Here is a 23,459-nt window from a genome sequence, read left to right on the forward strand (position 1 = left end):
GCGGGATGTCACAGGCACGCTGCCCTCCTAACGCAGGCAGCACCCGGGGGCCCGCTCCTGGCAGAAGCTTCGTGGCCGTAGGACGAAAGCCCTCACTAAGGGTTCATTCCCTCTGCGCCAGCCTGGGGGCCCCACCCCCTCCCACCCCTCTCTCCCCGCCGCCTTCTCCCCCTGCCCATCCCCACCCTCCAGGGCACCGGGACATCTACACTCCTTCCTTGGGGCCGTGTGATTGCCGGTGAAGGGCTGGCTTCCCACAGCACCCCTCGGACACCTGCACCCCACCCCCATCACCACAGCGCCGACGATTCCTCCCACCAGGTGGGGCCAGGGCAGAAGGGAGAGGCTGTTCTGTTTGGCAGACACACCACCCGGTCAGGAGCCCGCCCAGCACCCTCTTCACTCAGACAACTGAGAAGGTCCCACCGCGCTGCTGCCCGACCAGCTGCCAGACCAATATCGGAAGGCAGGCGGGAGGAGGTCCCTCACCCACGAGCCCCTGAGATTTCCTGGTGGTAAACCCCAGGTCACGTGGGTCTCCTACCTTAATAAGGCGGCGCTGGTGACATTGCCGGGGACTCTGCCGGGCCAGTACGCCACCGCCGGGACCCGGTGGCCTCCTTCCCAGGTGGTCTGCTTGGCTGGGCTTCCCCCTGGAAAGGAGGGGCAGTGGGTGCGTTGACAGGTGACTCCGGGCTTCCCCTCTCGCAGCCGCCCTCTGGCACAACGGTCCCTCCCTCAGGGGGCCGCCAGGAGCCTCTGAGAACACAATAGTAACCAGCGATTTTTTTTTTTTACAATATATTTTTTAAAATCTTCACCCAAGGACATTTTTCCATTGATTTTTTAGAGAGAGTAGAAGAGAGAGGGAAAGACAGAGAGAAACACATCAATTGGTTGCCTCCTGCAGAAGCTCTGATCAGGGCCCGGCCTGGGGAGGAGCCTGCAACTGAGGGACGTGCCCTTGACCAGAATCAAACCCGAGACCCTTCAGTCCACAGGCCGACGCTCTATCCACTGAGCCAAACCGGCCAGAGCAAAACCAGCTGTTTTTATTCAGGTGGTTAATATCTTTCAATACGTGCTTCTATTTTACTGGACTCAACATACGCAAGGAGTGGCCTCTGTCCCTCCCTATTTCCTTCAGGACACTTCACGCTTCACATCGTCTGGTTTACGGGCTGATGGTGAATCCACACGGTGAGACTTCACGGCTCCCGGGCCCTGGACACGGGTACTTAACGAATACCTGGTAAAGCAAGTGCTCTGTCTTTCTACTGGTTATAATGGAATCGTTTCGGATGAAAATATACAATTGGCCCGGCCGCGACAGCTCAGCGGTTGACCTATGAACCAAGAGGTCCAGGTTTGATCACTGGTCAGGGCTCCTGCCCCGGTTGTGGGCTCGATCCCCAGTGCGGGGCGTGCAGGAGGCAGCCCATCAATGATTCTGATCATTGAAGTTTCTATTTCTCTCTCCCTCTCCCTTCCTCTCTGAAATCAATTTAAAAAAAAATACAGTTCTTTGAAGACAGGCAAAGCAGAACATTCCCCAGCTATGTGATCTGCCCAACGCCCCGCGCTGGTCTGGCCCGGGTTTCACTGTTGTCTTTGCTTTGCTTTGTTTTTCCCTGAATCCATGAGTTGTTCTGATGTTCATTAGTAACAGTTCCAACCTCTGGCCTCTCAGGAGGAGGCGGCGAGAGCAATCGCTGTGCAATCTATGAATTTCCACTTTGCTAACGAAGGGAATTCTTTCTGTGTCGGCCAAGGCCAACGTGACCACCGGTTTAACGATGACCGGCGGGCTGGAGGAGATGAGGTCATGGTTGATGGAAACATCCTGAATGCATGTTGCCTTGAGCTAACCGTGACCTCCCCACTCCCACACACACCCCACCCGCATCCTGGCTGAGCCAGGGATTCCGCAACGTTAGTGTGTGGAAAGCCCCGCCGGGGCAGGCATGTGAGGCTCCCACGGACGGTGGTCATGCAACTCCCCCGTCCGGCTGGCGTGCATGGGAGAGCCATGGCCGCGGGAAGGAGGGGCAACAAGACCGAGGCGTCTGCCCCGCTGCCCTTATGCCAGCCCGCCCAGCCCCACGGTCCTGGCCCTACATGCCACCCCGGAGACTTTCTCATAGCCGGCTTTCGAGTGCCCGAAGCATTAAAGTGACAGTCAACACACAGAACAGCTCCCCTCCTGGGACTGTTCATGGTCAGGGGCGTGGGGCTCTCAAAACCAAGTGGCGTTGTGCGGGCTGGACGGGGAGCCCTCTGGCCTGGCCCAAAAGGTCTCAGAGACAGTCTTCCGCACGAGAAGCACCCCTTCCACAAACACACAGAGCCACTCCCAACCACGATGCCCACGGCGAGAGGATCCAGGGCCACAGGAAGCACAGAACGCACTCCCACGAGGCTGCGGGTGCATGGCTTACGCCCCAGCTGAAGGCCAACGAGCAGGCAGGCAGGGAAGGTCCACGCTTGCCTGTGCAGGGCTCTGCAGAGAATTCCACACCCGTGAGGGGAATTTATGTGGAAGCCCGGGGGGGGGGGGGGCGCGGAGATGGGAGGGTCAAGTGGATGGACCACGGAATCTGTTCATTTGCATGTCCACGATGCACGCACTCCAGACAGGTCTGCTTGGCCGCTGAGGCCAGATGCTAAGGAAGGTGAAGCTTTAGCTGTGAAGTGTGCCGACAGTGCTGACAGCCAACCAGAAGGCGGGCGAGAGCGCTGTGCGTGGCGGGCGAGGGCCCCAGGGCCGGCCCGGGAGCTGGTCTCCGCCTCCGGATGTTTCCGGAAAGGTGCGCTGGCCCCGAATGAACTAACCGGCTAATGGGCCTCCGCCCCTGGGGTGTCTGCTTGTTTGCCACAAGCTTCTGTGTTTGCTGTTTTCAGAGGAGACTGTTTCCGAGTTTGCCCTACTGCAGCAGAGGGCTGAGAGCTGGAGGGGCTGCAGGCACCCGGTCAGTTATAAGACGTGTACATGCCAACCCAGGGCAGAGTTCACAGGCTCAGAGCTAAGAGGTGGCGAGAAGAGGGCTGGCTGAGCGAAGCCCTCGGCAGGTCCACTGGAGGGCCCATCCCTCTCCCTCCCCCCCACGTCTGGCTGCGCCCTGGGATGTGGCTCTCACAGAGAGCCAGGGTTCAAAATCCCAGCCACGCCCAGAGACCTTGCAATCGAAAGCCATCTACTATCTGAAATGCACCCGGGGTGTGCACAAGCAGTTATAAAAGTGTGTGACCACAGTCTTACTCTGAATCCCAGCGTCTGCGGTACTGCTGGGGGTGGACAGACTCACAAAATCCACTTGGCGTTTCCCATGGGTGCCCAGGGCTGTGGGGTCTGGTGATCAGAAGAACGTTCCTCGTTGTGACTTGTCGGCACCAGCAGAGGCGAATCCCAGGGGCGCTGCCTCCGGGCCCCCAGGACTGCCCAGTGCCTCCTGCTCCTACAAATCGGACCTCATTTCCAGTTAAACTACAGCAACACGAGCACCTCCTGTTCACGGAGCCCTGCCTACGCGCCGAGGTACCCCTGGGTGCAACACGGAGGGCTTCCCTCCTTTAATCTTTTCGATCACCTGGAGAGCCAGGTGCCTCTTACACCCGTTTTTCAGATGAAGAAACCAAAGCTCAGAGAGGTTAAGGAATTTGCCCAAGGTCACACAGCTAGCAAACTCGAGAGCCAGGATTTGAGTCCAGGTCTAATCACAAAGCCAACCCTCTCAGCCATTAAATCTTCTAGGACGGCGTGCCCACTCATCCCTGAATGCATGGTAGACGCACAAGGGGAGTCTTGAAAAATGCCCACGCCGAGGAGCCTTCCCCAGAAACCGTGACTTCACGGGCCCGGGATGCACGCCGGTGAGGAGTGTCCATTCCGGAAGCAGGAGGGCGGGGACACGGCCACAAAGTGGACACGAGTAAAAATCAAATGCAGCCTCGTGCTTTCAACCACAGGGTTTTATGCTGCCCACACCTCTGCACCTTTAAGACGGATGGTGAACAGGAACCCGTGAGTTGTCATAAGAACAGGTGAGCCTGTAGAATAAATGCCTACGAACTCTCTGATTCCAGAAGCCACTTCTCGGCGAGGATGAGCCCTCGCCCCCTCCAGACCGTGGCGCGCACGGGAGAAGCACTGGCTGAGTGTGGGCTTCTGCTGGGAAAGGCCGGCCTGCCCACGGGCGTGAGAGCGCCTTGCAGTGCGCCTGCGGTGAGCGATGGCTCTCATTAAGGCAGAGCCTCTTACTTAAAGCAGTAACTATTTAGCCCCAGCAACCGAAGGATAAACAGAACCGTGATTCACGGAGCTGCCTCCCTGGTCTTCCCTGGCTACGGCAGTGACGTGCCTCCCCCCCGAGCGTGGAGGCAGGGCCGGCCACACTCAGGAGCAGCAGCCTCTCCCCGGAGGGACGCAGGGCCACACTGAGTCAGGAAGACGGTGCGCACCCCTTCTCCACAGAGGGGGACCCCGGCTTACGAGGTCCAGGGGGACTCGGGGGCAGGGGGCCCCGGTGCTGGGGGTCTGAGGATGTTAGCAGGGTGAGTGGGAGGCTCCTTGGGCACCCGCAGACCCCAGGTCTGGCTCCAGGGCCATGCTGCTCGCTGGGTGGCCTGAGGCAGAACTCTGAACACCCGTCCGGCTCAGTCTCCGCGGCCACAAAGGGCAAACATGATGGTATTTCTCTCCCGGGGCTGAGCGGAAAGCTACAGAAGGGAATGTGTGTGAAATTCGAAGCAAGAGCTTTTGGCACGGTGCCTGCCATGAAGTGCCATCCACAAATCAAAAAATTGCCTCGCCTGCGTGGCTCAGTGGTTGAGCATTGACCTATGAACCAGGAGGTCATAGTTTGATTTCCGGTCAGGGCACATGTAGGGGTCTTGGAGGAGGCAGCTGATCAATGATTCTTTCTCATGATCTTTCTTTCTCTCATAATCTCTCTCTCTCTCTCTCTCTCTCTCTCTCTCTCTCTCTCTCTCTCTCTCTCCCTCCCTCCCTCCCTCCCTCTCTCTCTCTCTCTTCCTCCCTCCATCCCCCAAAATCAATAAAAATATGTTAAAAACAACAACAACAACAACTGAAAATTACCTACAGGCAGAGAACAGACGAAGTTGCCACCTGACGGCTCGCACACTGAGCTGAGCCCTCTGACACGTTGTTTGGCGAGGATGGTTTGGTTTTGTTTAAACTGATTTTCTACGTCTTTGGACAGGACCTAGTCTCCAGGGTCCTGAATCCCTGACCAGCCCACGCTGACGACACAGACACCTGGCCATTCGGATCCCTGCCTGGCCCGCGAAGGTGTCTGGATCGGTGGCTTGGGCAGAGAACACGCCTGTGCTGAGGCGTGCACGTCCTCCAGCCTCTGAACAGCCGGCTTCCTTCCTAAACAGAAACACTCGCGTGCCCTTGCCAAGGGTGCCCGGAGCTGACGGGCTTTCCAGAACCAAAGGGCAGCCAGGCCTCCTTGGGGACTGAGGACGCGGGCTGGCCTGGTGGGCCTGACGTGTGAAAATGGGGGCGTTCCAGGCCTGGTGACCCACACAATTCAACCCCCCTGCCCCCAACCAGAGCCAGCAGCCACCCCCTTGTCCCGTGCTCCCTCCCCCAGCCCACCTCCGACTTGTTTTCCCCTCCCCTCCCCTCCCACACGGGGCAGAAGGCCCCTGCAGAGCCCTGTCCCAGTGGGAAAGCTTATGCAACCACCTGATAGCATCAGATTACAAACAACCAAGGTCTCTTCGCGCTGGGGATGCCAAACTCAACAGAGTGTTTCCTCATCACCCAGGGGAGGAAGGAACAGCTCTGCTCTTCAAATAAAACAACAAAGAGAGAGTTTCCAGACAGAGGAGCCGTCTGTGAGGGGACAAACACGCGCTGGTTCTGTCCCGGGCGGGAGCGGGGTCTGCTGCAGGACAGAGTGGGCAGGGCAGCTGCTCCGGGCCAGGCCGGGCCGGGCCGGGGCCGAGCGCTTGGGGTCAGCAGTGGGCAGGCACCACGCGTCCTCTTTGTTTGGGGGAAGGCAGGGCCACTTTGGGTGGCCTCCTGCCTGCCCCCTCCCCCGGTTTGGTTTCTCCTCACCCCTGCAGGGCACAAGCCCAGGGGAGCGCCCTCACTCCTGCAAGGGGTGAAGCTGTGACCCCAGGAGACACTGCCTCAGCCCATCAGCTGAGCAAGGCAGGTGGCCAGAAAAGGCAAGGGAAGACCAGGAGGGGGCCTGGGCCTGGGAGCAGGGGAAGGCAGCACGTGCCTGACGCAGCAGGCTGGCGGCAGAGAGGAAAGAGCCAGGCTCTGGGTACTGTTTGTCCTCCTCGGTTGCAAAAACACTGGCTGTCTTCTCTCTTTCATCTGCTCTTGAGACCGGCCCCCTTACAGCAGGATGTGCGGCATCCCACCGATGAGGAACAGGTGGTTCAGAAGGGTCCCAGCTCACCTCCGATCTGAGTCCTGGCCACATGCCTTCCACACAGGGCTCTGCCTGGCTTCCCTGAGCCCCCAGCAGCTTTCTGTGCAGGAGGAATAGCTGACAGAAAGCTGGTTTGGGGAATGAAGATGAGGATGTACTAGATGTACAGGTTAATAATGCAATTAGCTCTTAACCAGTTAATAATGCAGATTAGATTAGATATTAACCGGCTAATAATGCGGATTTGATATTAACCAATTAACAATGGCAGATTTTATAATCAAAGAAAACACGATAATTTCAAGAGAAACACCAAAAGTGCTTTATTCAAAGTAATGTCCATGGCTAGCTACACATTTCCTCACCTTTCAGGTAATTTGTGGATATTGTCTTAACAGAACTTTGTATGTTTTTTTTGTGTTTTTTAAAAAAATATATATTTTATTGATTTTGTACAGTGAGGAAGGGAGAGAGATAGAGAGTTAGAAACATTGATCAGCTGCCTCTTGCACACCCCCCACTGGGGATATGCCCGCAACCAAGGTACTACATGCCCTTGACCGGAATCGAACCTGGGACCTTTCAGTCCCCAAGCCATTGAGCCAAAACCGGTTTTGGCAGAACTTTGTATGTTTTGAGGCAAACCATTCAGAGACCCAATTTTCCACTTCTTCGTACGTTTTGAAGTGCTGTTCAGAAAGTGCCTGTGCCACTGATCGGAACGAGTGGTAATCTGAAGGAATAAGGTCTGGTGAATACGGCGGGTGGATTAATTCTTCCCAGGCAAGATCTTTTAGTGTGTCTTTTGCTGGTTTTGAAGTGTGTGATGGTGCGATATCATGAAGCAAAATTACTTTGCCATGTCTTCTGGCACGTTCTGGTCGTTTCATGATCAAAGTGTGGTTCAAATTGATTATTTGTTGTCGATAGAGATCAGTATGAATGTTTTAGATCAGTATGAATGTTTTCACCTGATTTTAGAAGCTCATAATACACCACACTTTCCTGATCCCAAAGGCAGAGCATTGTCTTCTTTCTGAAGCGATTTGGCCTCATAGTCCATGTTGATGGTTGACCTGGATCAACCCATATTTTGTGTGCTTGGGATTCTCAAAATAAATTCACTTTTCACTGCCAGTCACAATTCGATGCAAAAAAGACTTTCTTTCATGCTGTTGAAGCAACATTTTACTGATGACTTTTCAGTTTTCCATTTGTTTTTCTTTCAGTTGATGTGGCATCCATTTTCCTTCCTTTAAAATCTTTCCCATTGCTTGCAAATGATCAGAAATTGTTTGCTGAGCAACGTTTAATCTTTCTGCAAGTTGTTTTTGAGTTTGACAGGCACCTTCATCCAATAATGCTTGTAACTGTTGGTCTTTAAAGTTTTTCGGTTGACCTGGACGTTCTTTGTCTTTCACATCGAAATCATCAGTTTTAATGCATTTAAACCAGGGTTCACAAGTTTCTTGAGATGGAGCACGTTCACCATAAGCTTCCCGAAGTATACGATAACTCTCAGCAGCACTTTTCTTCAAAATAAAGTAATGAATTAAAATCTCCCTCAAATGTTCTTTTTTTGGCACAAAATGAAGTGTAAAGATATCTATGATGTTAACACCTTCAGAAAATTTGATATATGAAGTTTTGAAGCTTGTTGTCAATACAACAAAATAGCATACCTATCAAATCATATATATATATATATATATCAACATGTGTGTAACTCCATCTACTAAAAAAAATCCGCATTATTAACCGGTACACCTAGCATTTAGCCTTAGGCCAAACTGGCCTTCAGGATCTCCTGAGGAAAGAATGGATCCGGCCCAGCCCCACCACGAATTCAGGGGCTGTGCCTGCCACTCAGATACCACGTCAGGCCTCCCTCACAAACCCCTGGCCGTCTCCTCCTCCCAAAACCAGCACTCAGGAGAGCCCTCCTGCCGCCCTCCCAGTGGACGAGAGGCCCTTGAGCGTCCTGCTATCAGGGCAGGACCCTGCAGCAGGATGACCTGCTGATGTGTCCGCTCCCATTCTGTCCAATCGAAGTCTTTGCCGTCATGCAAATGTTTTCTATGTGCACCATCCAATAGGGTAGCTGCCCACCACACAAGGCTTCTGAGCCCTTGAAGTGTATGTGGCTAAAGTGACCAAGGAACTGAATTTGAATTTGAATTTAACTAGTCATGTGTGGTTACTGCCACAGATTTCTGGGCCACGAACCCAGAGTTCCTGATTCAGCAGGTCTGGGCTGCGGGGGTGGGGGGGTGGGTGGTGGTGGTAAGGGGACCTAGAACCTGCATTGCTAACAAGTCCTCAGATGGCACTAATGGTCCCTAGACCACGCCTCGACAACAGCTGGCTCACATCTGGAAGTTCCAGACTTGGATGACTCTAGAATCAAGATGGTCTGGATGTGGACACTCTAGGTTGGTGGTTCTCCAAGTGGGGTCCCTGGGGTAGACTATCAGCGTCACCCAGGTGCTTGTTGGAATCGTAGCATCTCTTCGCCATCCCAGGCTCACTGAGTCAGAACTTCACCATCCCCTCCAGCCAGGGCCTTTGGTGACCTGTGTCCCCAGCACCGAGTGCCGGGCCCACAGCAGGTGCTCAGCTAAAGGAAGGAAAAGGGCGGAGCAGGTTGCCCAGCTAGTAAGTGTGTTTCTCCTAAGGCAACGTGCTTCCCTCAGAGAATGGGCCTCCCGGCCACAACCTTCAGCTGGAATCCCTCTCCCCAAACTGCCTCCCAGGGCGGGGAAGAGACAAGACGAGACAGGTCCTCAGGCAGGAGGCCCAGCGGTCACCTTTGGGGGAACAGAGAGCTCCCCACAGAGGAGCCACTTACGATAGACCCTGTCTCTCCCCCCCCTCACCTCCTTGGTTTCCATGCCTTCTGGATTTTCTCCCTGGAGAGTTCTGACTCCAGGCTTTCCAACTGAGCGTGGGAGGTGGCAGCTGGCCTGCGGGTGTCGCCCTGTGACCCACTAACGCAAACAGCCACTCCCCTCTCACACCTGCTGCCGTTCCGGGTGCCAGACACATCGCCACCTACGTCCAGTCCTGGCACCTCTTCCTGGACCAGCTCTCCAGGAACCAGAAGTAGGTTACAGTGTTCTTGAACAGGAGAGAACCAGAGAGGTCCTCAGAGGGAGAGGCCCAACCCTGAACGGCAAAGTATCCGCTCACTGCCCAGGGAGGGGCGTGGCACCGGTGCCCTGACCCCTGACCCACTCTCCTGACTCGACATGTGGCACAGGCCCGGCAGCCGCTCCCTCCTCAGGTTCTCCAGGGTCCGAGCCAAGGAACACCCGGTGAAAACTGCCAGAGAAGAAGAGACGACGGCATGTCCCTCCCGCCCCCGGCCATGAGGGGCACAAAGGTCACAGTCCTGGCGAAGACAAATATTCTGCCCGACAGTTAGGGAGGGACTTTGTGTCCTTTGACCTGGACACTGGAGGCCACAGCTCAGGATCGAGCTGGACAACAGGAAAACCCGGGCACAGGGGGACCCTGCCACGCCTACCTCCAAACCCCTCGGATACAAGCACCATCTAAAAACGTATTTTAACTTTTTCGGATATAATGCCAGTTTGTTGTGGCCAATATATATATATATATATATATCACACTTCAATCCTCCAGAGAGAATTACCGCTAATCACTGGTTTCCCTTTCTTGCCTCTTTTAACAATTTTCCCAAGAACACCTATGCTTATTTCCATATAATTATCCCTTCCTTATTGTTTTTGTGTTTTGTTTTTTTTAATATTAATCCTCACCTGAGGATATTTTCCCATTGGTTTTTAGAGAGAGTGGAATGGAAGGGAAATAAAAAGAGAGAAAAACTTCAGTGTGAGAGAGAGAGACATCGATTGGGTTGCCTCCTGCCCGTGCCCCCGACTGGGGCCAGGGATGGAGCCTGCAACCAAGGGACAAGCCCTTGACTGGGATCGAACCTGAGACCTTTCAGTCCGAGGGCTGGCGCTCTATCCGCTGAGCCAAACCAGCCAGGGCCTTGGCATGTTGTTTTGCAACCTGCGTTTTCACGGGAAAGTACTGTATGCACATGCTTCCAGGTCAGTGATATGAGCGTTTCACACTCCTCTATTGATCGGGCCATGTCCAACAGGCATCGCTGCATGTGCATCATGGCGCACTTGGTCATTTCTCTTCAGGACACATCCTTCGAGGAGACGCCGAGGCACCAGCAGGCACGCGCCTTTTTCAGGGTCTGGTCCGCACTAGCGAACTGTCAGAGCGGGTGGACACGGAGCTGAGAGCTGAAGGATGTTTGATCAGAGAAGGGCAGTGTGGCACAGTGGGGAGATCGCCAGCTTTAGCTGGGTGACGGGGGACAGGCTATGTGGCCCCTCGGAGTCTCTCTCTCTCTTCATCCATAAATGGAAATGAACCAACCTTTCACGATGGAAAGCGTTAGAGACAACGGACACAGAAACCTTCAGTGAGCTCCGCATACTTATCTCTTGGATGAATGGCATGAATTAATGGTTAGGTGGATGGAGGGATGACGTTTTTTAAAATGAGAGAAAGGAGGGAAGGAGAATGAGAAAGGACATCGGGATGAAAGAAAAGGGAGAGCACAGTCGTGGGCAGGTCCAGGTGTGGCTCGTCGGGAGAGGGTGGTCTGAGGGAGCCCCAGGAGGAGAGGCGAGAGCAGGATGCTCCGGGCTGAGCAGAGACTCTCTCTTCCCCACAGGGTCTCTTCTGGGGCCTGGTGGCTGTTGAGGACTTTGTCCCTGGTTCACGAGGATGCCCTGAGGCCCGGAGATAGAACCCATGTCCTGCCCACAGTGGGACCCACCAGCCCGGCTGAGCCCCTACCTCGAGGAACTTGCCACAATCCGGTGAAGGGACCCACGCTGCCTGCCAGCTCACATTTCTGAGCCCATGGGCCGTTGTCGCCTAAAAACCAGAAGGAGCAACATGGGAAGGTCAACAGACCAATGGGCACTTTGGCTGAGTCTCTCTCTCTAGCCCTACCTCCCTGGGCACGGCAGGGGACCGGACAGAGGAGGGGCCTGTACAATCCACCGGGACCCTGCCCTGGAAGCGCTGCTGGGCCTTCAAAGAGCGGGGCTCCCCCTCCCCGAGGCGGTCCCATCGGGAGGCCCATGCCTTGTGGACCCTGGCCTTGTACAGCGTTAGCCATCTCATCGCCCGCGCCACCAGCCCAGCCACTGCCCACTGAGACCCTAGGATGCGCCCGGGGCTTCACACACATGATCTCACAGCCTCCATCATGCTACGGACGAGGCTCCATGGTCAGCTTCCCTTTGCACATGAAGAGACAGGTGTGTCGACATCAACCTTCTCCACAGTCGCCCATGGATTCAAGTCCAGGTGTGTATGGACCCAGTGCAGCGCTCTGACCCCCTGCCCTCCTCCGACCGGGACCTGAGACCCACTGGGCCGTGCGGGCCTCTGAATGGCCCGCCAGTTCCGCTCCACTCAGCCAGAAGACGGGACCTGGCGAGCTGGCAGCCATAGCCCCCGGAGTCCCCGGGACAGGGCAGATGGTGAAGAGGGAGTCTACAACAGTCTGAGCACTCCACAGGTTGGCAACGTCAACGTTATTCATTAATTAAGACTGAAGGGGCCAGGAGGGTACCTGCTCTCTTTGCGCAAACCTGTCCAGGGGCTCAGCGTTGCAGGCCCCCGGTGGACAGGGGCTCAGCATTCGCCAGCCCTCACCGGCAGGGCCCCAAGTTCGGAGCGAGCCCCCTGCCCGGGGGAAGACGATCACATGACCAGACTCAGCTGTCAGGGCGCACGCGCAGTCAGCCGTTGGCGCCCAGTCAGGCAGGCTGGGTCTCGCCACCTCACCTGCAAACCAGAGGAGCGTATTTCCCTTGGCCGTGCGGTCAGCTGCGTCTCTGATCCGGCCCACCAGGCGGTCCATCTCCCGGAGGCCCGCGGCGTACGGGTCTGCCGCCCGCGGGCTCCTGGCCAGGGGCACGTGCATGTGGGCCAGGCCCACGTAGAGCAGGAAGGGCCTCCCGCTGGCGCTGGAACAGAGAGCCACGGGTCACCCTCCCGAGGGCCTCAGAGCAAAGCCCCAGAACACCTCCACCCCACGTACTCGGGGAGTGCGTGTCTGCCTCGAACCTTCCTAGGCTATGTGGAGGCGACCTGGTCAGCCAGTTAAAACCTGAGAGCAGCCCTGGCCGGTTTGCCTCGGTGGCTAGAGCGTCAGCCCTCAGACCAAAGGGTCTGGGTTTGATTCCTAGTCAAGGGCATGTACCTGGGTTGCAGGCCCAATCCCGGCCCGGTCTGGGCATGTACAGGAAGTAACCAGTGGGTATTTCTCTTTCTCTCTCTCTCTCTCTCTCTCTCTTTTTTCCCCTTCCTTCCCTCCCTTCCATGCTCTCTCTAAAGATCAGTGGGACAAATATCCTTAGGTGAGGATTAAAAAAAAAAAAAATTCTGCCCTAGTCCGTTTGACTCAGTGGATAGAGCAGGGGGCCTACTGTGGCTTTGCAGAGCTGAGGGAGGCCAGGGGGCATGGTGGATAGGAGCAGGGGGAGGCCAGGGGCATGGTGGACGGGAGCAGGGGGAGGCCAGGGGCATGGTGGACGGGAGCAGGGGGAGGCCAGGGGCATGGTGGACGGGAGCAGGGGGAGGCCAGGGGGCATGGTGGATGGGAGCAGGGGGAGGCCAGGGGCATGGTGGACGGGAGCAGGGGGAGACCAGGGGCATGGTGGATGGGAGCAGGGCTGGTCAGGGGGCATGGTGGACGGGAGCAGGGGGAGGCCAGGGGCATGGTGGACGGGAGCAGGGGGGGGGCCAGGGGGCATGGTGGACAGGAGCAGGGGGAGGCCAGGGGGCATGGTGGATGGGAGCAGGGGGAGGCCAGGGGCATGGTGGACGGGAGCAGGGGGAGGCCAGGGGGCATGGTGGACGGGAGCAGGGGGAGGCCAGGGGGCATGGTGGACAGGAGCAGGGGGAGGCCAGGGGCGTGGTGGACGGGAGCAGGGGGAGGCCAGGGGGCATGGTGGACAGGAGCAGGGGGAGGCCAGGGGGCATGGTGGACAGGAGCAGGGGAGGCCAGGGGGCATGGTGGACGGGAGCAGGGCTGGTCAGGGGGCATGGTGGACAGGAGCAGGGCTGGTCAGGGGGCATGGTGGACGGGAGCAGGGGGAGGCCAGGGGGCATGGTGGACAGGAGCAGGGGGAGGCCAGGGGCATGGTGGATGGGAGCAGGGCTGGTCAGGGGGCATGGTGGACAGGAGCAGGGGGAGGCCTGGGGCATGGTGGACAGGAGCAGGGGGAGGCCAGGGGGCATGGTGGACGGGAGCAGGGCTGGTCAGGGGGCATGGTGGACGGGAGCAGGGGGTGGCCAGGGGCATGGTGGACGGGAGCAGGGGGAGGCCAAGGGGGCATGGTGGACGGGAGCAGGGCTGGTCAGGGGGCATGGTGGACGGGAGCAGGGGGAGACCAGGGGCATGGTGGATGGGAGCAGGGCTGGTCAGGGGGCATGGTGGACGGGAGCAGGGGGAGACCAGGGGCATGGTGGATGGGAGCAGGGGGAGGCCAGGGGGCATGGTGGACAGGAGCAGGGGGAGGCCAGGGGGCATGGTGGATGGGAGCAGGGGGAGGCCAGGGGGCATGGTGGACGGGAGCAGGGGGAGGCCAGGGGGCATGGTGGACGGGAGCAGGGGGAGGCCAGGGGGCATGGTGGACAGGAGCAGGGGGAGGCCAGGGGCATGGTGGACGGGAGCAGGGGGAGGCCAGGGGCATGGTGGACAGGAGCAGGGGGAGGCCAGGGGGCATGGTGGACAGGAGCAGGGGGAGGCCAGGGGGCATGGTGGACGGGAGCAGGGCTGGTCAGGGGGCATGGTGGACAGGAGCAGGGCTGGTCAGGGGGCATGGTGGACGGGAGCAGGGGGAGGCCAGGGGGCATGGTGGACAGGAGCAGGGGGAGGCCAGGGGCATGGTGGATGGGAGCAGGGCTGGTCAGGGGGCATGGTGGACAGGAGCAGGGGGAGGCCAGGGGCATGGTGGACAGGAGCAGGGGGAGGCCAGGGGGCATGGTGGACGGGAGCAGGGCTGGTCAGGGGGCATGGTGGACGGGAGCAGGGGGTGGCCAGGGGCATGGTGGACGGGAGCAGGGGGAGGCCAGGGGGCATGGTGGACGGGAGCAGGGCTGGTCAGGGGGCATGGTGGACGGGAGCAGGGGGAGACCAGGGGGCATGGTGGACGGGAGCAGGGGGAGGCCAGGGGGCATGGTGGACGGGAGCAGGGGGAGGCCAGGGGCATGGTGGACGGGAGCAGGGCTGGTCAGGGGGCATGGTGGACGGGAGCAGGGGGTGGTGGGCACTCGGCCAGAGGACTCCTCACCTGGCATGCTGGATGATCTGGGTGGCCTTCTCGGCGTACCGGCGCGCGAGGCCGCCCAGGTCCACTGGCTGCTCCAGGATGCGCAGGTTCTCGTACAGAGGAAGGGCCACGTCCGTGTAGCAGTCCCTGTCGGGGCTCCTGGGTACAAACCGCAGACGGGGAGCATTCAGCTCCATGACCTTCTCGGTCCTGAGGCGGAGCAAGATGCTCTAACGCAGGGACACTCCTAACTACAAACCCCTCAGCGGCCTGGCGCCCGGAGGTTTCCAGCCGCCACCTCCTCCGCGTGTGAAACCACCACCTCTTGCATTCCCTCTGAAGAGAAAGACTCCTGAGCTAGGAGCTCTATTGCTTCCACGTTGCTGGGAGGGAAACTGAGGTCTAAACAGACTAAATTACTCAAGCAGAGCCCCTCAGCCCATCAGGAGCCCATCCCTGGCTTCTCGCACTGTCCCCCCAAACGATGACAACGTCATGAGGCACAACATCTGACAGCAGAACAGCAGATGGCCGGGGACAACTGTGAAATTTCAAACCATGTCTAGAGAATTTGGAGAACCTTTAGCCATTGGGGGCGCGGGGGATGGAGGTCAATCCAATAGCCCCTCCAGGAAAAAACAATCGCAGCCCTGGGTCTTACAGAGCAAAATGAGTCTGACCTGTTGCTGAAACTGGTTTGGCTCCGTGGATAGAGCCTTGGCCTGTACCTTGGTTGTGGGCACATCCCCAGTGGGGGGTGTGCAGGAGGCAGCTGATCAATGATTCTTTCTCTCTCATCGATGTTTCTAACTCTTTGTCCCTCTGGCTTCCTCTCTGTAAAAAAAATCAATAAAGTCTGACCTGGTTGCTTCCTGCACATGCCCAGATCAGGGCTGGAGACAGAGCCTGCAACCGAGGTACATGTCCTTGACCGGAATCAAACCCAGGACCCTTCAGTCTGCGGGCTGATGCCCTATCCACTGAGCTAAACTAGAGCTTTATCACCTTTTTCTGGTCGTTAATGTATTGCAGGCTCATCACTGAATTTTGGGAAATGCAATGAGAAAGAAAAAAACACACAGAACTCTTAGTCCCACAACCAGAGTGGATGGCCCATTGTTGGCACACTCCTGTGGTGTCTCCTGACTGACTATACCACATAAACGCTTAGATAGCTATGACCCCACTGGTGGTGATTATTTCCTGCTTTCTCCACTTCAGTCCTGAGCATTTCCCAGTGCGCTGACTGTGTGTGAATGAGTGCCCCGAGGCCGGCCAATGCCAGATGAGGCTTATTTGTCGGGTGGGGCTGGGATGAGCTTGTAAGGAGCCCCGGGTGCTTCCTCTCTGGGCCAGGTGGGTGCCCAGGAGCAAAGCCAGCAGGCAGAGAAGGAGGAAACCCCACTGGTGACGGGGCCGTGCGGGGCTCTGCCCAGCAGAGTTAAACAGTCCCAGGAACCCGGCCAATTCTAATGAGGAAATTCGGTGAAATTCTATTGGCCTCACCATTGCTAGAAGTTTTCTTGCTCTTTTTTTTTTCTTTCTTTCTGTCTTTTTGTTTTCTTTTGCTGTTAATCCTCACCTAAGTATATTTCCCCCCTTGCTTTTCAGAGAGAGTGGAAGGAAGGGAAGGAGGGGCAGAGAGAGACACATTGATGTGAGAGAGACACATCAACTGGTTGCCTCCCACATGCACCCCGACCGGGCACAGGGATCGAACCCACGACCCAGGTGCATGCCCTTGAATGGGACCCTTTCTGCACGGACCACGTGGCCAGGGCGCTGTTTTGCCGTCTTGACTGTCCCGTCAGCCCCTCTGAGTTCCTCCTGGTGGACCACACCCCCAGGGCTGGTGGCTCTGGACCCCACAGCCAATTACCTTGATGGTCTCTCGCCCCGGGGGCACGCCGGACACGGAGGGAGGTCAAGGCCCGGGCTGTCCGTGCAGCCCATATCGTGGCTGTACGGGATCCCAAAGTAGTAATCGAACCCTGGAGGAGAAGCAGCTGGTTAGCACCCCACTCGGCTTCCGTCCCAGGAGCTTGCATTCTTACACCCAGGACAAAAATGTCACCTTCCCCCTTCTCATACCGCAGTGTGATGGAGGGCATAATTAAGAGAGCATTTGATGAATATCCCTTTGCAGTCTGCAATAAACACTTTGGTGGGTTCTGGCGGGAAGGCCAGGTTTGGGACACAGTCTGTGATCCTTTACCCCAGAGCGGGAGGAAATGGAGAGAACGATTAAGCCCCTGCCATCCCGGTGCAGTTACTGACACTTTGGGAAAGTATTGGCTGAAAATCTACTACCCGTGTTTCCCCGAAAATAAGACATCCTCCGAAAATAAGACCTAGCACAACTTAGGGAGAAAAAATTAATATAAGACACCGTCTTATTTTCGGGGAAACAGGATACATGCCTGACGCCGTAAGGGACTAAAGAATAGGTTCTGCCTCAAAATACTTCCCTTCTGAAGGGAACATAATATACACAGATTAAGCTGTAAGAGACGGAGAATCCATAGAACAAGAGCGATTAGGTCAGGGGCGGCGACCCTTTTTTCTGCCAAGGGCCATTTGGATATTTATGACATCATCTGGGGGCCAAAATGACCAACGGGAAAAAATCAGCCTGCTGTATGTATTTGGTCAGACATATATATTTGCGGTTAATCCTCACCTAAGGATATTTCCTCCCTTGATTTTCAAAGACAGTGGAAGGGAGGGAAGGAGGATGTGAACGACAAACATTAACTCAGCGTTTTTCAACCGCTGTGTGCCGCGAGATGTTGCCTGGTGTGCCGTAGGTGCAGACAAGACAAGAATTTTATAATTTTTCACTATTTTGTTTACTTAATATTTCATAATAAAGTAATTATAAAATACTTTCTTTGTGTTTATTTGATTCCTATTCAAGAGAATTACTTTATATATAGTCAATATAGGCACAGAGTTAAATTTTTTAACATTTTCTAATGGTGGTGTGCCTTGTGATTTTTTTCATGAAACAAGTGTGCCTTTGCCCAAAAAAGGTTGAAAAACACTGCATTAACTCACTCCTAATGCCTTGGCAGAGCCAGATCCAATGACTGTGGGCCTTTCGTGGCCCACAGGCCAGGTGTTCCCCACCCCTGGGTTAGAGGAAGACGTTACCCCCAGATGCTGGGTGTGCGTGGGGTGGGGCAGAAATCTCATAGTGCTTCTAGGAAGGGCTGGCATTTCAGCTAGACCTCAGGAAGCTGATGGGCCTGGGCCTGAGGTACTGAGGTGGGGTGTGGGTGTGGGGTGTGCTGAGGGGGGGCGGGGAGGCTGTGAATTAAATTGAGGCATGAATATCCATGTGGGCTTTTTTCTGAGATCCTTTCTCATCCCGTCTCTTCTCCAAGCCAAGCTTTAGTGTGAAGTTTCCCACGGGATTCCTCTACTCCTCCCGCGGGGCCGGGGTCCCTGCATGGGTGGCCCCATCAGACAATGTTTACTTCTTACCACACTAGGACATCAGCCATGTCCCCTGAGATGCAAGGAACCCCGTCAGAGAGAAGAGTGGGGCTGGCGATGGGGAGCCAGGGGGCAGACAGGAACCAAGGATAGGGGACAGGGAGGAGGGTGTGAGATCAAGGGGAGCCCAGGCACCCCAAATGCACCCGGGGGATACTGTGAACAACGATATCCTAACTCAGGAGCAGGATGGCTTCCAGGTTACTCCAGTCCTTTTACACGCAGGTCCTTATTTCCCGTTTCCCAGGTAACAAAGCCCCCAAAGAGTGCTTACCTCGGAAGTTGGGGTGATAAGAGCTGTGATGCCCGAGGTGCCATTTGCCTGCAGGGAAACGAGAAAGAGACTTTCAGAGGCCTCTCCTGGGCCCCAGCCCCTCCGGGAGCTGCTCACACTCTTGGTTCCCCATCAGGTCGCCCTTCCCTGGGTTCTGGCTGCAAGGCCAGATCTGGCTGCAAAGTGATGAGGCTGCAAACACAGTGCCAAAGCCAAACCCTGCTCCGTGGGGCCCAGAGGGAGTCCACGGGGAGAGAGGAAGCGAGCCTCCACAGGAGAACGCAGTGCGAGGGGAAGACACGCCATTCCTGGGAGCCCAGCGAAGCCAGCAGGCTGAGCTTCGCCCCTCCACGAGGTTCCAGTGCCCACAGCAACTCCCCTCTCCCCCCCCCCCCCAGCCAGCTGCACCCCCACTCTGCTCTCCTGGGCTGGGGCCCGGCCAAGGGTGCATGTGCGTGCCCCACACGGTCTCAGAGACGCCTGGTTGCATCATCCTTTCTGGCCAACGCCCACAGCCCGCAGAGCAAGGACGAGAAACGGCCTCCCCACTGCGGTTAAGCGCACTGACACCTACCCAGCTGCCAACGAGCAGACTCCTGGCTCTGTCGATGCCCGAGGTCCAGGCCGGGGTGGGTGGGGGGAGGGGAAGCTGGTGATGCAAGCCAAGTGCTCCGATAATGCTGGACCTCTCTGACCTGCTCTTTCTGCTCAGAGTAAAGAGGCCGGGGGACTCACTCACAGGTAAAAGGGCCCGGAAACAAATGCGGTTCAAAGATCTGAACCCGTGGGCCCTCGCTGCAGCCCGTTAGGTGGCACACCGTCCCTCCTGCTTCATGCCCGGGGGAAGGAGGCAGGGTTCCCACAGGAGGACCCAGCTCTTGGAGAGTCGGAATAACAAGCACAGGCAGACCGAGGCGGATGCCGGGACTGCTGGGTTGCCTCAGGGGAGAGACCGGCAATGAAGCAAAACACGAGACCAAGTTGGACCAGACATGCCTGTCTCCTGTACCCGCTCGGGGCCAGGCGGCGCTGAGCAAGTCTCCACACCTGCCTGGGACTCGGCCTCCCCCCTATAGAGTGTAGGGCGAACCAGACCCAGGGCACGGCCATACGTGGAGCAAATAAACACTCAGCCCAGCGCGGGCACAAAGTAAAGATTAAGTAAGAGGTGCTTCGTGAGAAAGGAAAGCACGCTGGCGGGCAGTGTGGCAGATGCTGCTGATTGCCTGCCCTACGCCCATGTCCCCACTCATCCCGCTCCCAGAACTGTGGTTTTTGGGAACCTGGGGTTGGGAACCTGTGCCTGATGCCAAATCACCCCACCCCCCACCACTATTTCCCAGACTTCCTTGCAACAAAGAGTGGTCATGTGACCCAGCTCTGGCCAATAAGGTGCAAGTGTACTTCTGGGGCTGAGAAGACTGTGTTCCTGATAAAAGGGAACAAGTGGGCTAGCACTGCCTCCCCTTTTCCCTTCCTTGAGGCCAAATGATGGCGAATGGTCTGAGGCTGCTCTACGGCAACCAAGAGGCAACAAGCAGGACAAAAGCCAACAGAGTAAGGGCAGCAGAACAGAAGTGATTTCTCTGAGTGGCTGAGCCGATAGAAGCAATCACTTAGCTCTATGCTTATTAGAATGAGAGGAGAATAGCTCAGATACCCTTTGGCCCGCTGTTAGGCCTTCACAGTTACTCACCGCCGAAAGCATTCCTAGCTTAGACAGCAAGAAATCAACAAAAAAGCAGACAGACGCAGACGAGGCAGCGAGTTAGGGCTACACAAAGGCGAAGCAGCCAGCCCAGGACAGCGGGACCTCAGTTCTCAGACTTAATTCGTTTGGGGAAGGCTGCTCCAATCACATTTTCCCCATTAGAAATAATGTCAATGAATTAACCCGTACCCCACCACAAAATGACCCTCTGTTTTAATCTTTCTCATAGACAGTACATGTCTAATGTACTGTTTAATTTACAAATATGCACTTTGAAAACAAAAAGGACATGAAATGTACATGAAATAAATGAAAAGTCAACAAAACGGAAATTAAATGTATAGTAAAAAAATGAAAATGTAACAGTAATAAGCAGCAACGAAAGCAAAACACATGCACACACACACACACACACACAAATATTCACAGCACGATTTCCTGAGATGTTAACAACATGAGGTTTAGTGGTAAGCTGACTCATACTCTTGTATTCTCTCCTTCGTCACCTGAGAGGCACGTGACTGATCATACAGGTATCAGCATGACAGGGTTGCTGGGTTGAGAAGTGAACTGTTCGAGACAGGAGACATTCGAGAACCCAGGTGTGACTGTAGGTGCAGTGGGAGATGGGGCTGGGGCTGTGGGGCACCCATGTTACCTATCATCCCGGTGACGTAGCCGGCTTGTTGCAGCACCTCGGCCACGGTGGTCTCGTTGAGCGGAAGGCCCCCTACAGAGGTGACGGCAAAGTTGTGTGTGACTCCGTTGCGCAGGCCCAGCCGGCCGGTGAGCAGGGCGGCCCGGGAGGGCGAGCAGGTGGAGGCAGCCGCGTGGAAATCCACAAACCTGCATGGAAAGGGAAGTGATAGAGATCTCTAAAAAAAAAAACAAAAAAACAAAAAAAAACTCGCCCAGTAGAACAAGTAAAGAAAAGGGAGCCCAGAGGAGGAAGGGGACTAACCCAAGGTCACACAGGTCATTCCAATGGATACAATCCAACATATTTAGTGGATCCTCTTTATCCAAAGATTCCATATTTCTTACGTGTATCTGTAACCCCGAAATCAGTACGCCGTGGCTCTTACGCGGTTATACAGAGTCATAGGCAGACCTTTGGGAAATCTCAGACACCTGACCTGCACAGGCCCAGCTGTAGTCGGCTCTCATTTCTATAAGCAAGTGTCCTCCTTTTCAGAGTCTGGTCAGTACCCTGGTTTTTGCATTTTTGTTCTTCCATGTTGTTGATTTCACTGTTTGAAACGGCCCTCGTGCAGAAGGCTGAAGTGCTGGCCAGCGGTCCTAAGCTCAGGAAGGCTGTTATATGCCTTACGGGAAAATATACATGTTCTATAAGCTTCATTTAGGAATGTGTTCTAGTGCTGTGGGCTGTGAGTTCAATGTTAATGAATCAAAAATATATGTTAAACAAGCTGCCCTTAAACAGAAACACACACAAAACAAGGTTCTGTACTGATCAGTTGATGAAAATGTGGCCAGAGGCACATAGGAACCTAGCCTTGTATTTCCCCTAGAAGCAATGGCTCAGTATTCTTCATCTATACCAGTGTTTCCCAAACTTTTGACATATGTGTATCCCTTCTATAATTTTCGTAACACTGAGTACCCCTCATATTCATGAGAACGTAGAATTAGGCGCAGCTAAGCACGTCCCCACCAAACTCCAGTGCATATCCCCACCAAACTCCAGTGCAACACGTACCTCCACCAAACTCTTCCTGTACCCCTGGGGGTATGAGCACCACACTTTGGGAAACACTGATCTACACTAATAAAAGAGAAATATGCAAATTGACCGTATCTTCATGACACCCATCAGCCAATCAGGAGTGAGTATGCAAACTAACCCAACAAAGATGGAGGGTTAATTTGCATATGCAGGCACTGCCCCCAGCTGCTCGGGGCCTCTGGGCAGCGGAAAGGTGATTTTGGGCAGAGCAAGACAGAAAGACAGTTCCAGCCTGAGTGAAGGTGGTGCTGGCAGCCAGGGGAGGGAAGGCCCATTCTTGCACAAATCTTCATGCATCAGGCCTCTAGTAATTCAATAATTATCCAATAACTCGGTGTCCACGGAGACCTTATAGAACATAACTACCACCAATAACAAGAGCTGACTGTACCCGCTACACACTACCATATGCCCAGCCCTCTGTCAGACACCTTGAAAAAGCATAAGCAGTCTAGCCATTTTCCTATCCTTGAGGAACATGACTAAACTTAATGTCACCGACAATGGGGCAACCTGGCCTTGTATGTCTCCTAATGGGATGCAACATGAAGTTCATAAAGTCAAGGATTCCTGCCAAAAACATTTAACTCGAACCTAATCAGTCCCCTGAAGCTAATTTCCAGGTTCCAGAAAATATCACTAATAGAAGAACAAGCTGTTTGACACCACAAGGAAATAAGTGCACAAACCAGCCTCTAGACATTCTATAAAACAACTGGTTGGGGAAAAAGAGCCAATATCTGACGGGAAATTGGATAGAGGGGGGGATACTGTACATTAAAACAGACATAACCAAATGGTCCTTGATGGATCCTAGTTCAGACAAGCTAATGTAACAATACATGTGGGGACTAATTAGAGAAACCTAATATTGACTGGATATAAGATGCAGCTAGGGAATCATTGTTCATTTTCATGAGTGTGGCCATGTGGAAAAATGTCTTTATTATTTTTTCCAGCTTTATTGAGATATAATCGACACATAACATTGTATTCATTTAAGGTATGTGACAGAATGATTTGATATGTGTATCTACTGTGAAATGACCACAATAGTTAACATCCAGCACCTCATATCCAAGTATTTTTCCTTGTGATTAGAACTTCTAACATACACTCTCTTAGCAGCTTTCCAATATACACTACAGTATTGTTAGCTATAGCCACCATCCTATACATTACAGCCCCAAGGTAGAATTATCACCCAAAAGCATATAGTGTAGTCCTCATCTCACTACCTCAGAATGCGACCTTATTTAGAAACTAGAGGCCCAGTGCACAATATTTGTCCCTCAGCCTAGTCTGCACCTTCTCACAGTCTGGGTCCCTGAGGGGGATGTCCGACTGCTGGCTTAGGTCCGCTTGGGCATTCCTTGAGGGGTCCTTAATGCTGCTGTGGAATCAAGAGAAGCTCCTGCCACTGTTGCTGTGCTTGCCAGCCGTGAGCTCAGCTTCTGGCTGAGCAGCACTCGCC

At 55.1% G+C, this 23,459-nt stretch overlaps 1 protein-coding gene across 2 annotated transcripts in view; it reads right to left on the reverse strand.

Annotated features, from left to right (window-relative positions):
- Positions 1-23,459, reverse strand: part of ARSG (arylsulfatase G) — an 83,264-nt gene that overhangs the window by 13,143 nt on the left and 46,662 nt on the right. For both annotated transcript variants that reach the window (XM_036451386.2, XM_045586272.1), the window contains exons 3-9: positions 20,897-21,084; positions 18,528-18,575; positions 16,635-16,746; positions 14,777-14,914; positions 12,264-12,445; positions 11,262-11,342; positions 545-653 (exon numbers count right to left, since the gene is read on the reverse strand). In XM_036451386.2, coding sequence (XP_036307279.1) covers positions 545-653; positions 11,262-11,342; positions 12,264-12,445; positions 14,777-14,914; positions 16,635-16,746; positions 18,528-18,575; positions 20,897-21,084 — 858 coding nt within the window. The remainder of the gene's footprint in view (positions 1-544; positions 654-11,261; positions 11,343-12,263; positions 12,446-14,776; positions 14,915-16,634; positions 16,747-18,527; positions 18,576-20,896; positions 21,085-23,459) is intronic.

This window comes from Pipistrellus kuhlii, unplaced genomic scaffold (assembly GCF_014108245.1).
Source record: "Pipistrellus kuhlii isolate mPipKuh1 unplaced genomic scaffold, mPipKuh1.p scaffold_m20_p_22, whole genome shotgun sequence".
NCBI classification, from domain to species: Eukaryota; Metazoa; Chordata; class Mammalia; order Chiroptera; family Vespertilionidae; genus Pipistrellus; species Pipistrellus kuhlii.